The 13,524-nt window shown below is 45.0% G+C and overlaps 2 protein-coding genes across 7 annotated transcripts in view; one reads left to right on the top strand and one right to left on the bottom strand.

Annotated features, from left to right (window-relative positions):
• Esr2 (estrogen receptor 2) overlaps positions 1-1,890 on the top strand; it is a 51,179-nt gene extending 49,289 nt beyond the window's left edge. For 3 of the 5 annotated variants that reach the window (XM_032908761.1, XM_032908760.1, XM_032908762.1), the window contains one exon: positions 1,028-1,476. In XM_032908761.1, coding sequence (XP_032764652.1) covers positions 1,028-1,214 — 187 coding nt within the window. In that variant the 3' untranslated portion in view covers positions 1,215-1,476. Of the gene's footprint in view, positions 1-1,027 lie in introns of all 5 variants that reach the window. The other 2 variants (XM_032908759.1, XM_032908758.1) reach the window with 1 other exon arrangement.
• Positions 1,891-11,551: 9,661 nt separating this feature from the next.
• Positions 11,552-13,524, bottom strand: part of Syne2 (spectrin repeat containing nuclear envelope protein 2) — a 268,150-nt gene continuing 266,177 nt past the window's right edge. The window contains exons 113-114 of one of the 2 annotated variants that reach the window (XM_032907953.1): positions 13,179-13,228; positions 11,552-12,645 (exon numbers count right to left, since the gene is read on the bottom strand). In XM_032907953.1, coding sequence (XP_032763844.1) covers positions 12,423-12,645; positions 13,179-13,228 — 273 coding nt within the window. In that variant the 3' untranslated portion in view covers positions 11,552-12,422. The remainder of the gene's footprint in view (positions 12,646-13,178; positions 13,229-13,524) is intronic. The other variant, XM_032907954.1, reaches the window with a different exon arrangement.

Raw genomic sequence — 13,524 nt, 5'->3', positions numbered from 1 at the left:
GTTGCTAGTCTCTAGGATTTGTTTATGGAGTCTTAAATAAATGGGCACTTGTCTCTCTAAGATGAATTGCCACCTTCCTTAGACCACCCAGGGCCAAGGCCTGAGGTTATTTTTGTAAGGATGCTAAGCCTGGCTCTCTGGGTGTCCTTGGGTTGAGGACTGGGGATGTGCACCAAATTGTCCTTTGGTTTCCATGGCATCAGGGTACCAAGGATGAGATCTAAGAGAACTTCTCAACAGGTTGAGGAAGCCAGGCTGTAGATGGAGCGTAGTCCAGCTCAGGAAGTGCACAGCGTGTGCACTGATGAGGAGGTCGTGGTGAGATGTTGGTGTATTGTTGGTACAGTGACGTTCAGTGACTGGTATCACCCAGAGGAGACAGAAAAAGAAAGAAGGTAGTGTGCTCCCCTGAGTAGGAAGCTGTAAGAGCTATGGGGAAGCACGGTGTTCGATTCTAGCATTTAGCGAGGGGAGGAAAGAAGAACGATGTCTTCCTGTTTCTTCTTTAATGAGCACTTGGCCCGTGACCTTTTGCAGAACAGTGGTCAGTCTATCCTTATGTGTGAGGAGTTCACCTAACTGCTGAAGTTTATTCATAACTCCCAAATCTGTACACGTGACCCTTTTAAGGTCAAGCCAAGAACGGCAAACATTCTCAGCGTCTTGACGCATATTTCCCAGCTGAGTTGGTCAAGAAGCTAGGTGCGTCAGGTCTCCCAGTGTGAAGAAGCCCTTCTTACAGTTACACTCTGCAGAACCATGGTTTGAGGCTTTCGTGCTTCTGAGTGAGCTCTTGGTGCAGCTTTGGGTGGTGAGCTGGAGGCGAAGATGACATCATTTTTGCCCTTGAACGTAGACTATTGAGGGAGCTGGATGCATGAGCCACAGAGCAATGGGATGGGGAGACAAGGAATGTGGGGCCGGGGCCGGGCAGGGCAGGCTGGCTTTCTGCAGGAGCCTTGGGGACTATTTGAACATTCTCCTGGCTATCTGGAGGGAAGCATTCTGAACGCCTTTCTCCCCATAGTAACAAGGGCATGGAGCATCTGCTCAGCATGAAGTGCAAAAATGTGGTCCCGGTGTATGACCTGCTGCTGGAGATGCTGAATGCTCACACGCTTCGAGGGTACAAGTCCTCAATCTCGGGGTCTGAGTGCAGCTCAACAGAGGACAGTAAGAACAAAGAGAGCTCCCAGAACCTACAGTCTCAGTGATGGCCAGGCCTGAGGCGGACAGACTCCAGAGACGGTCGAAAGTGGAACATGTACCCTAGCATCTGGGGGTTCCTCTTAAGGCTGCCTTGGTTACGCACCCCTTACCCACACTGCACTTCCCAGGAGTCAGGGTGGTTGTGTGGCGGTGTTCCTCGTACCAGGATGTACCACCGAATGCCAAGTTCTGACTTGTATAGCCTTGAAGGCTTTCGGTGTACGTACTTCCCGTCTCCTTGCCCACTTGGAAACATCTGAAAGGTTCTGGAACTAAAGGTCAAAGTCTGATTTGGAAGGATTGTCTTTAGTCCTATGGCATGTGACACAGCTATAAGAAATGGACCGTAGGACTGTGTGGCCATAAAATCAACCTTTGGATGGCATCTTCTAGACCACTTGATTGTAGGATTGAAAACCACATTGACAATCAGCTCATTTCGCATTCCTGCCTCACGGGTCTGTGAGGACTCATTAATGTCATGGGTTATTCTATCAAAGACCAGAAAGATAATGCAAGCTTAGATGTACCTTGTTCCTCCTCCCAGACCCTTGGGTTACTTCCTTAGAGCCTGCTTATTTGGTCTGTCTGAATGTGGTCATTGTCATGGGTTAAGATTTAAATCTCTTTGTAATATTGGCTTCCTTGAGGCTATGTCAGTGTTTCTCTCTCTCTCTCTCTCTCTCTCTCTCTCTGTCTCTCTCTCTCTCTCTCTCTCTCTCTCTCTCTGTGTGTGTGTGTGTGTGCACACCACACACATGTGAAAGGCTCTGTTTTTTGCAAGAACAGAGTCAGCCCCCTGGGTGTCAGTCTCTGCTTCTTTTATGCCTTATGAATGCAGGTTTCATTTTGCACAGCAGAGGTGACAGCATCAGCTACCTATCACCAGTGGACGGCAGGGATGCTACAGGCTGTAGATGTACATGATGCATTGTCCTCTGGAACTATCACACACTTAGCTTCAGGCATTCATAGTATGGATTGGACGAGCAAAACACTTTGTCTTCCATGGCTGTGAACAGACGCCATGACCAAGGCAACTTTTTTTTTTTTTAAAGACTTATTTATTTTAGGTATGACTACACTGTAGCTGTCTTCAGACACACCAGAAGAGAGCATGTGACCTCATTACTGATGGTTGTGAGCCACTATGTGATTGCTGGGAATTGAACTCAGGACCTCTGGAAGAGCAGTCAGTGCTCTTAACCCCTGAGTCATCTCTCCAGCCCCAAGGCAACTCTTATAAAGAACAACATTTAATTGGGGCTGACTTACAGTTTCAGAGGTTCAGTCTATTATCATCATGGTGGGAGGCATGGCATTGTCAGGCAGACTTGGTGCTAGAGAAGGAGCTGAGAGTTCTACATCTTGATCTGAAAGCAGCGGGGGGAAAAGACTAGCTCTGTCTTCCACAGGCAGCCAGGAGGAGGTTCTCAAAAACCCACCCACACAGTGACACACTTCCTCCAACAAGGCAACACCTAGTCCAACAAGGTCACACCTCCTAATAGTGCCCCTTCCCATGGGCCAAGCATATTCAAACCACCACACCCTTGAACTTTTTTTTTTTAACCTTTTCAAAAAGAGTTATTTAGGGGTAATTATTTATAACAAAAAATTCTTCTCTAACCTATAAGTCTCTTAAAATATTTTCTTATCAGAACATTTGTGAGGTGGGCTGTATGAAATAGAAACTTGGTAGACACATTAGTTCCTTCTAATGGAATCTAATGGAGCCAAGGAGAAAGCCCCTTTGAAATGGCAATTGTGATATACATTTTAGAAACTGGAGTTTTCAGACATATTTATAGGAACATGGTAAAAATTCACAAAATGTGTGGCAGCTCTACTTTGGAAGTGAGCAATTAAATGATCATGCTGATTGGATGTTTTTAAAAATAAAACCTGGGGATGCAGTATTAAGTATACTTTCCTTTGAACATAGGGTTTCTTTGGTCAGTACATCCTGTGTTTACTGAGTCATTCATTAGGAAGATTACACTTAACGAGAGAGAACTTGAATGTGTCTTAATTTTGATATTGATACGCTGCTGTTAAAGCCGACTTTAGCAGCTGTCTCAGACGCAGGCATAGGGAACACACAGGTGCTGGCAGTTGGAAACTGTTAGCAGCTCATTGCTCTAGCCCGAGTGCATCAGTGCAGAAAGCATTCCACTAAAGTCAGAGGTCAAGGGTTGGAGGGCAGGAAGTGAGACGTAAAGGCAGCCTTGAAAGAACGTTAAAGGGACCGTCAGACAGGAAGAACAAAACAACCTGAATTAGCTCTAAGCTATTGTCTAGTTAGTACACAGTGAAGTTCTCGGTTGAATTTGGGTAGCTAAGGAAGGTATCAGTTTGAACTCTGGCGTACAAGCACCCTTCTGTGCCAACTCCTGTGTGCACTTAGATAAGCACATGTTCCCGTGGCCAGTAGATAGCTTTGGATTCTTAATCCTCCTGTATCACCCTCATGGGATTCAGACATGTGCCACTACTCCCAGCTATTTAATTAGCTATTAATTAACACCATTTACACCAATTCTCCAGTCTACTTCTAAGGGCTGAACATTTCACGTGTTTGGTTGGATGGGAGGAGGATGTAACACTCCTTTTTGCCTTGTATCTTACCTGGGTCAGGTAGGGAGGGACACACAGGTTAGTCCTGCCTCATACTTCTCAGTACAGGGCTATTTGGCTGGGCTCTGGGACAGGTGGGTGGTTGAGATAGGATCTGCACTCTAAAGACTATTGGTTGCTTTTGAGTAACCTAGTTTCCCCTTTTATCTGAAGTGCTAATATCTCTGCTCATGTGCTCCCTGCAGACTGTCTAAGGATGACCTGGTTTTCAATGTATCGGAGCAATGCTCAGTGTCCATTTTAGAGACGGGTCATTTCTCTTTAATGTGTGGTAGCTTCCTGGAAATGTTCGCCTTCTTTTGGGACAGCTTAGCTAAGCACGAGTGTCAAATGTTCAAGTTTCTTTTAAAGGATGAATAGGACCTGGCACCTGTGAGCATGGGTTAGATTACTGAACAGTCCCCGTCCCCCAAGACTCCGCCATGAAACCACAACAGAGCCGTGGAATCCTTAGCTCTGCTTCAAACTGGTATGGCAGGATTCTTCTGTTTTAATCTGCAAGTGACCACCTGAGACACTTACCTGTGGATGAGTGGGCTTTATGTAACCCCCAAACCATAGGTTTGACTAGAACCAGTCACCACGAATGCCCTTAACACACAAATTTTTGGGTATGAACTGGCCCGGAAGAAAGGACTATGTGGAGAATCCCAGCCTCTGCTTTTTCTGTTTGTCACCAGAAGGATTAACTCCAAATATAATCCCAGAGAAGTCCCTCCCACTCCCCTTGGGAAATTTAGGTGAGACCACAAGACAAATAACACAGGGAATTTTAAACATTTAAAAAAAACCAGTGTAACAGCAGCTGCCCCCAGCCCTCCACAGACAGCCCTTACCTGAATGACATTTCCTGCTAGCTCATCTGGGAGACCAGGGCTTTTAGAGTTTTGCAAGTAAAAGGGGTTACTTACCAGTTTTCAGCACTGCCTCACTTGCAGAGACAAACTCAATGGTTGAACCATTTCTAGCATTTCCTAGCATATGAAGGAAGGGGTTGGTTCCTATTTGCATCTGCTTGCATATGCTAATAACTTTGTAAAACTCAAGGTGGTCCCTGGATTTCTGGCTCTATTTTGAAACAAAGTTAAAGCTGCTTTTAAAAGAAAGATACTGTAAAGGTTACATAAGTAACACAAATATACCATCTGGTAGGTAAAGTGGTACTTGTGAAACACTCTGTGACAGACACAGCTTTCACATTTAGCCTTCATAATTCATTACTGTGACTCTATTTTAATTGTCAGGATGTGGAAGCTTAGAAGGCCAAGCAGACTTACTCAAGGTCACACAGAACAAATGCTGGAACTGACGTCTGGAAATTCCAGTCTAGTGCTGACAGTGGTTACACAGTTCACCTATTTAAAAAAGGTAGCCAGGGCTCAGTGGAGCTTTAATGCTAAGAGGTCTTGCCCTGCATGTACAAGGCTGTGGGCATTTCCCCTGTAGCTCTCAAACTTCATAGATCCTGTAGCAGCTGGAAATTGTGAGCTGTCTCAGCATACATGAGTTGAAAAATACCGAGGATCATTTTCCCTTGTAGGCCAGCCTGTTACTTGATGGTGGGCTTTCTCTTTGTGAAGGGTAAAGGTTTGTTAGCCCAAAATAGTTCCCAGTAACTGACCTGTCAGCGTTGTGCACTTATTTGCCTTGTGAACCCTGAACCTATAATTTTATCAGGCAGTGGTTATGTGGTCGACGATAATTTGTCCTATATTCAGACAGATGCTGGTATCCTCAGGCTAATGTGTCGGTAACAGACTTAACTGTAAGCCTTTAGAGAAATGAGCATTTGAGTTGCGTGTGGTGGTGGCTTGCTCCCAGGAGCTACGGGGGAGGCTCCTGGAGTTGAGGCTAACCTTGGCGACGGTGTGAGACTCTTAATCTCACAAAGCCAAATAAACAAAAAGACTGTGAAGCTTTCAAGACTGACTGTGCATTTGTCTGGGAGTCCTTTGTCCTTACCATGTCCCTTTAATATGTATGGAGCTATTGCAGAGAGAAGTTTAATGTGACAAATAAAGTGTTTTTCATAATTTGGGTTTTAAAAAGATGTTCGTTGGGAGCTGAATGTAAAAATTTAACAGTTGCTGGGCTGAGCAGTGCCTGGTTGTCTCCCATGAATTCTCTTTTGGGGTTTATATTGTTGAAAACTGTGGTCATTCTTCCTTGGAGAGGGAACATTAGCGTGGATGCTTGCCTACTCTCCGAAGACTTACTACTCTTTCTTCCCCTAGGTTTCCTAAACAGGAACAATTTAATGTACAGTCACCTACTCACTTGTGATGTATGGATATAAATGTCCCAGTGTATAGAGAACCCATTTACTTTTCAGTTTACTGTTCAGTTTATTTGGGCAGAATGTCTGTAATTATATATTAAATATCCATTTATTATTCAATTGATTTGGGTAGGTTTTTCTGTACCTTTTCATCTGAGTCAACTAGTAATATACCCTTCAGAGACGGGGTGAAGCCATTCATTCATACTGAAGTTATTTTTGTGCCTGTGGTCATTTGAAGATTTTGCCCTCCAAGTAGGGAAGGAAAGATGTGGACAATTTGCTTAAGACTGACAGTAAAACATGAATCATGTCTTAAGAGTGTTTGGGGGATACTCCAAGCTCTGCATGAAAGAAGGCAGAAGAGGCTTCCTGGGGCAGGAGGTGGGGAGAGATGGATAGTGTGTGTGTGTGGGGGGGGGTAGGGCGGAGGTTAGTGGTGGTAAGGGCCAAACTTAAACTCAGAGGTCCTTAGGTTGAAAAAATGTCTATCTAAGTAGCCTTTAAAACTCTTGGACGCATCCCAGCATGCCTTCCTGAGGGCAGTGAAGGCCTCTGAAATACTTTTTTGGAGAACAAGATGGGGAAGGAGCTGAAACTTTTGCTAAACTTCTGCTACTTGCCTCAGAGCAGGGAACCTTAAAGCAATTCAGTGGCTCAAGAAAAAAGTTGTAGCATTTAGAATTGTTTCCTCTACACCCCACTTCCCCCGCCCCAGACTTCTATAAACCACACACAATTATGGTGGGAGAGAAAGCCGACCTTTTCTCCCTAGCCATTTAATAACTTGAAATGACAGATTTTTTTAAAAATACCCCTGAAGAACTGCTGGGTAACTGAACGGTGGCTTGAATACCTGGAGAGCGAAGGGGCCTGGGTTGGAACGCATGCTGACAGGCTTTACTACCTAACTCCAGGTAGGGATTCTGCCCAGTCATTCCTGACTCCTGTGCTAATGCAGGGTGGGGAGAACTGGGTTAGTAACTGTCAATCAAGGATGGAGGGATGCTGGTTTCCTGAAGTGGGATGTACAGTGTGGGAGGCAGAGGCTTTGTCTCTATCTGTTAGACAGCCTATTACCTGTCAGAGGTTGAACAGTAGCCCCTCCTGGTTGTCCTGAAACTCACTCTTGTAGACCAGGTTGGTCTCAAACTCACAGAGATCCATCTGCCTCCACCTCTCAAGTACTAGGACCTAAAGGCATGCACCACCACACCTAGTTTAGACAGGTTAGTTACTCATTTAAAGATGCAAACCTTTTGTTTTTTTAAAAAATCACATTCAGAGTCTCACTATGACCTCTCGATCTCCCAAACTTTGAGGGGTCAAATGACATCACAGCTGGAAAGTTTTGTACTGCGAAACTTTCTTTCAGGCACAAAAATCACTAAATGTATCGTATAAAGTTACCTGCAGCATATATGGCCGAGGCATATGTGAGATACAGTCCTATCCCTAGAAATCTTGTTAGTTTACATAAATTGCCCCAAATTATGCAAAAAATGCCTTCAATTCAAAGTACTTCTAGTCCAGAGCGTCTAGAGTAGACGTAAGCCAGCTGTAGTTCATTTCAGAACACTGGCAATGGAGAAGTCTGGGTCAAGTGATTCTTGTCCTCTCTGGATGTCCCCCACCCCCCTCCCTGAGATGGATGGTCAGGGTTGAACACTTATAGACTGTGACGGTCGTTATCAACTGGATGAGCTCCTCATCACTGTTAGGAGGGAAGACCCACCTAACTGTGGGCAGCAGGATTTCCTGCCTGAGGGAGGAGGAAAAGCTAGAACACGGACATTTGCGTGCCTCCACCTTCTGACTGAGTGCCTTCCTGCTGTTGAGGGCAGTGAATAGAAAGGCAAGTGTCCTTCCTTAACCTTAACTTTCAGCGAGGTATTTCATGACTGTGACAAGTTGCACACATGCAGGAAGGCTCTCACCCCAGACAGGTTGTGGGTCTCGAAGTCTCAGTTTTTCAGAAAGATAAATGTGAGTGAAATAGAAAGCCTAGAGGCAAAAGCTTCCCAAAAATCTTTCAAAATAATGTTGGAGGTTGGGGGGGCTCAGTGGTTCAGGACACTGCTGTGGCAGAGGACCCCAGTTCAGTTTCGAGTACTCACATCAGATGGCTTAAAACTGCGTGCAACTGCAATTCCAGGGGATCCGACCACCTTTCTGGTCTTCGCAGACACCTCCACTCGTGTGCACATACCACACACAATATATACAAGTATACATTTAAGAAAAAAAAATCATTAAAATTTTCTCCTTGACCATTTCAATCCTATTTACTCCTTCCTCCACTACTCCAGGATCAATCCCCTCTTCCTTACCCACCCAACTCTGCTTCTTTTCTTTTCTTTAACAAGTACAGTTTGTGCTGCCCAGATATTCTTAGATGTGTGGCCTTCATCGGAGGATGGTCAGCCCACCAAGGGCTGGGGTGACCTTAAAGAAAATAGACTCTCCCTCTCCCAAACACTATCAACTTCCAGTAGTTCCTAAGGCAGGAGTGTGGGACTTAACATCCACCTCCCCTCTCCGTGCTGAAATTCTGCCTGGCCTGAGCCAGCACTGGTCTTGTGCATGCTGTCTCAATTGCTCTGAATTCCTATGTGCAGCTGTCCCGTGCCTAGAAAGTACTGTTTCTTGTCATCCGTATGCTGACTCTTACAGTCTCCCCATCCCCTCTTCCACAATGAGCCCTGAGCCTTTGCTACATAGATATAGGGCTGAGCCCTCTACGGTCTCTTATGCTTTGTGTCTTGATGAGTTGAGGGTTTTCTGTGTGAATTACCATCTATTGGGAAAAGCCTGTCTTACAAAGGTTGACGGATATACTAGTCTATGATATAACAGTAACCCATTAGGAGTTAGTTTAATACATAAATAGACCCCTCTTAGGGCAGATCAACAGTCCAGACACAGGTCCTTGGCCCTGATGAGAAAGGAAGATGGGTGGCTAATCCTGTAACATTTACACCACTATTGTAGCAGTTAGAGTTTCCAGGGCTCACAGCTAGGCAACATTGGTGACTTCTGGCCAGGAGGGGTGGCCTTTAATTCTGGCACTCTAGAGACAGAGGCAGGTAGATAAGATATCTGAGTTCAAGGCTTTTCTGATCTACATAGTTGAGGTCTAGGCCAGCCAGGGCTACAGTGAGACTCTGTCTCAAAACAAAACAAACAAAAAAAACCTTTCCATCTCTGGTAGCATGCATAGCACCTTTTAAGCACTGTGAAAACCAGTGAAAGCCAGTAAGGATGAAGAAGCTTCCATGTGAGTACCACCTTGCTTTTTGTGACTCAAGTGTGTTGTGTCTTCAGTACTGTTTTCCTATGAAGTTCTAGAGTGTAACCAAGAACATTGGTAATAGCCTGTAATGTTTCAAATTATTATTTTGTGTATGTGTGGGAGGGTCTCACTATATAACCTTGGCTGGCCTGGAATTTAGAGATCTAGTTGCCTCTGTCTCCCCAGTGGTGCTGGGATTAAAGACACATGATATCATGAGAGGCCCTCCTTCAATTTTAACAGATGATTTTTTTTAAAAGAATTATTTATTTTTATGCATACACTGTAGCTCTCTTCAGACACACCATTATAGATGGTTGTGAGTCACCAAGTGAGTCCTGGGAACTGACTCAGGACCTGGAAGAGCAATCAGTGCTCTTAACTGCTGAGCCATCTCTCCAGCCCCTTATCAGATGGTTTTGCTAGGTATAACAGTTAGGCTCTTGGAATACAGCTTTTCAGGCCCTGCTGATTTTAAAGGTCTCTGTTGAATCATCAGCTATTATTGTAACCAACATGACTTTGGAAGTGGCTTGACCCTCCTCCCTTGGAGCTCAAAAGCCCTTTTTATATTTTGCATTTTTAGTATTTTAACTCTAATACACTTTTCTGCTCTTATCTACTTAGTGTCCTCAGGAATCTTTTTCTCTAGGTTTGGGGGGATTTTCTTCTATGATATCTGTGAACAGGTTTTCTAGGCCTTCATTATGCTTTTCTTCTCCTTCCATGCCCCAAATCAGATTGTCTTTTTATGGGGTTCCAAAACTTTTCCACGCTTCACTTATTGTTATATTTCTCGATCTTTTTTTTTTTTTTCTTTTTTTTTTTTTTTTTTTTTCAGAGCTGGGGACCAAACCCAGGGCCTTGCACTTGCTAGGCAAGCACTCTACCACTGAGCTAAATCCCCAACCCCTATTTCTCTTGATCTTTACTGAATGATCCATTTCCTTTATTTTGTCTTCCACCCCTGTCTGTTTTGACACAATCCATTCTGTTGCTCAGGCTTTCCATGAGGCTTTTAATTGGTTTATTAAAACTTTCATTTCTAACATTTCCATTTGAAGTTCTTAAAAAAAACAAAAACAAAACAAAACAAAAAAACCCTCAAACTATTTAGATCAGCTTCCTTATTTTGTCTCTGCCTTGAGTTGTTTGACCATAGTTACAATCATTCTTTGAATTCTTTAAGTTCTTCTATGTCGTTTTCATTAGGGACTGTAACTGGGGGATTTGTACGTCTGGAATTTGTTGGATGAGGGTTGTTTTTTTTTTTTTTTTTATTTATTTATTTATTTATAAAAAGGTGTATTTATTGTACATCTGCATATCAGAAGAGGGCATCAGATCCCGTTGTAGATGGTGGTGAGCTGAGATATGATTACTGGGAAATGAACTCAGGACCTCTAGAAGCGCGGCCAGTGCTCTTAACCACTGAGCCATCTCTCCAGGCTGGTTGAGGATTTTCTTTTATTTAAGTCTCCGTCTTAGCTGGAGGTATTTAGTGTTCAGGATGCTAATTCACAGTAGCATTGGGATCTCAATTTCCTGTTTGTCGGGTAAATGGAAATACAGCCTCTCTCCAGGTCTTCTGTTTTTCTGCCACAGTCTGCTCATGTCTTCAGTTTTAACACAAGTTTTACCTGGCAGTAGGGACTGCAGTACTGGGCCTGGGTCTCAAGGCTAGAGAGGACGGCTGGCAGGACTCTGGACAGTGGGGTATATAGGTGATAACTGAATGGTCCCTGGTGGCCATTGTGTTAGGATCTGGTGAGTCCTGGAGGGGGAGGGAAAAGAGACTGGCTAAGAAGAGGAGGCTGTCCTTGGCAAGCAGCTAGAGGACTTGGGTGACCCAAATAGTCTAGGAAGGAAAAGTGCAGGCTGCCTATGAGTCCACACCAACATGTGGCTACAGTCTCACTGAGCTCAGCTGACTCTCAGGGAGACAGGAAGGGGTAGTCTGGGGGAGGGAGAGCATAGGCAGCTTCCCTGCCTGGGTCTGTGCCACAGGAGGTAGCCGCAGGGTCCATGGTAGCAGTGGGCTGGGATCAGGTGAGTCTAGGACGATATTTGTTCTGTTTGGAAGACCAAGTGCGCCACTGACCTGCTTTCTCACAGAGTCCAATACACGATCTGGCTTTTTTTTTTTTAATGAGAAACATCTGAGTTGTACATATCACAAATACTTCCAAGTTTCTTTACCAACCCCTGGTGGCCAAACAGCTCAACCAGACCTGAAGTGTCTCTTTAAACATGAAAAGTCTTAAAAAATTAAATTATAAAAAACATCCCTATCAAGTCTGTAGTTTGGCATTTACTGTACATTAGTCAAAAGCTCAGGCCAAAATCTTTTTTTTTTAAATCCAAGTTTACATTATACACAGATTCAGCGTTGTTAAAAAATATGCACAAATAACAACATCCATGCAATAAAATTTCTTTAGAGATTTTTTTTAAAAGCAATGTAAAAGAGCTGACCTGGGTACCAAGGGGGAGATTTTGGTTTATAACCTGGGACGTATAGACCACTAGCCGATTGGAGGAAATCTCATTCCAAGTATTTAAAATGTATCTGAATCAACCAATCAGCTCAGTGCACAGGAGTTTCTGAACCATTTGCTAAGGTAGGGGACCTACTAGCTTCTTGGATGTAGTTCATGTATGTGCTGAACATCATGGTTCACGGGGCCTTCCTTATCAGCTGTGCTACGACAGTGTGTGGCTCTCCCGGAAGCCCGCCCCTTTTCCAGAGTTCTCTGAATCATCAGTCTAGTAACTTTATTCGAATGCCAGGTCCTCCTGCTGTACTTGTCCTTCTGCTGGGACAGAGAACCATCTTGTCTGAGTTGTCCTGGGCTCCCACAGTTCCACTTGGACAAGAGGAGGGAGGTGTCTGCAGCAAGTCCCTGGACCTTGTTCAAGGCGAAGATTCACTCCCGGGTTGGTCTGATACCATGAGCTGAGCACCTGTGGCCAACAGCATGGCACGGCAGGTGGCAGAACCACCCTCTAGGTGGGAGGTGGCCCGTTGGTGTACCGCAGCATGGGGTAGAAGGAGCGGGCAAAGTTGTTGGCCTGGGTGCAGCTGTAGTCATCTTCGGAGGCAGGCAGCAGGCAGGCCAGGAGCAGCAGCAGCAGCAGAAGCAGCTGCAATGGTAGTGCTGCCCTGATCACCCTTGAGAGGAAGGAGCGCCTTGGCTGTGAGATGCCAGGGCTGTCGAGGTGGGGCATCCTGCAAACAGAAGGTGGGGGACTCTCATCAGGAGGGGTTCATAAGGCACACTCACCATCATCTGACTCCGTGCTTATGGAAAGAAATTCAGGGCTCTGGGATGTGAGGTTCAAATGAGCTGACACTGGGATGATGCCTGATTAATAGGTAAGTTGACAAGAATCATATAGGAGATGGGCCTTTGGGCCTGGCAGTGAGGGGTTTTCTAGATTAGGCTAACTGCTCGAGAGTGGGAGACACCATTCCACAGGCTGGGGCTCTGAAGATAAAGGAGAAAGCAAGCCAAGACCACTGATCGTCTCTCTAGCTGCTTCTTGACTGTGGGTACAATGTGACCAGCTCCTCAAGTGCCTGCTATCATGATTTCCCTGCCACGATGGACTGAACCCTTGGAACTGTGAGCTACAATAAACTTCTTTACTCCATTGCTTTGTCAGGGTGTTTTGTCAGTCATAGAAAATAATTCAGGTAGCTGGGCGCACCTCTCCGCAGGAACCCACGGGGAGTCACTGTGGGAACCATAATCCCATTACCTGCTGTCTGTCTCCTCTTCTTCCTCCTCCTCTTCCTCTTCCTCTCCAAACTGTTGGAACAAAGAAGCCCACAATGCAACGTGTCCTTCCTTAGGTTAGCAACCCCATCCCCACCCTCTTAGGTCACTTTCCTATCACGCTTCTGGGACTTGAGTTACACACACCACATGTGATTCAACTTGATGACAGGGAGTGATTAGGTCTGTTAAGCCATCAAGATTTTCAAATTTCAGTTTACTGATCTGATTTACTGGAGACAAGAGGAAATCCCTCAACAGAGGCCCTCACCTACAATCTATGACCTCGAAGAAAAGTAACTCATCACGAGAGAGCCTTTTGAGTTGTC

Source organism: Rattus rattus, chromosome 7 (assembly GCF_011064425.1).
Source record: "Rattus rattus isolate New Zealand chromosome 7, Rrattus_CSIRO_v1, whole genome shotgun sequence".
Lineage (NCBI taxonomy): Eukaryota > Metazoa > Chordata > Mammalia > Rodentia > Muridae > Rattus > Rattus rattus.
The sequence above is the reverse complement of the archived record's forward strand: the minus strand, read 5'-3'. Positions and strand labels throughout refer to the sequence as shown.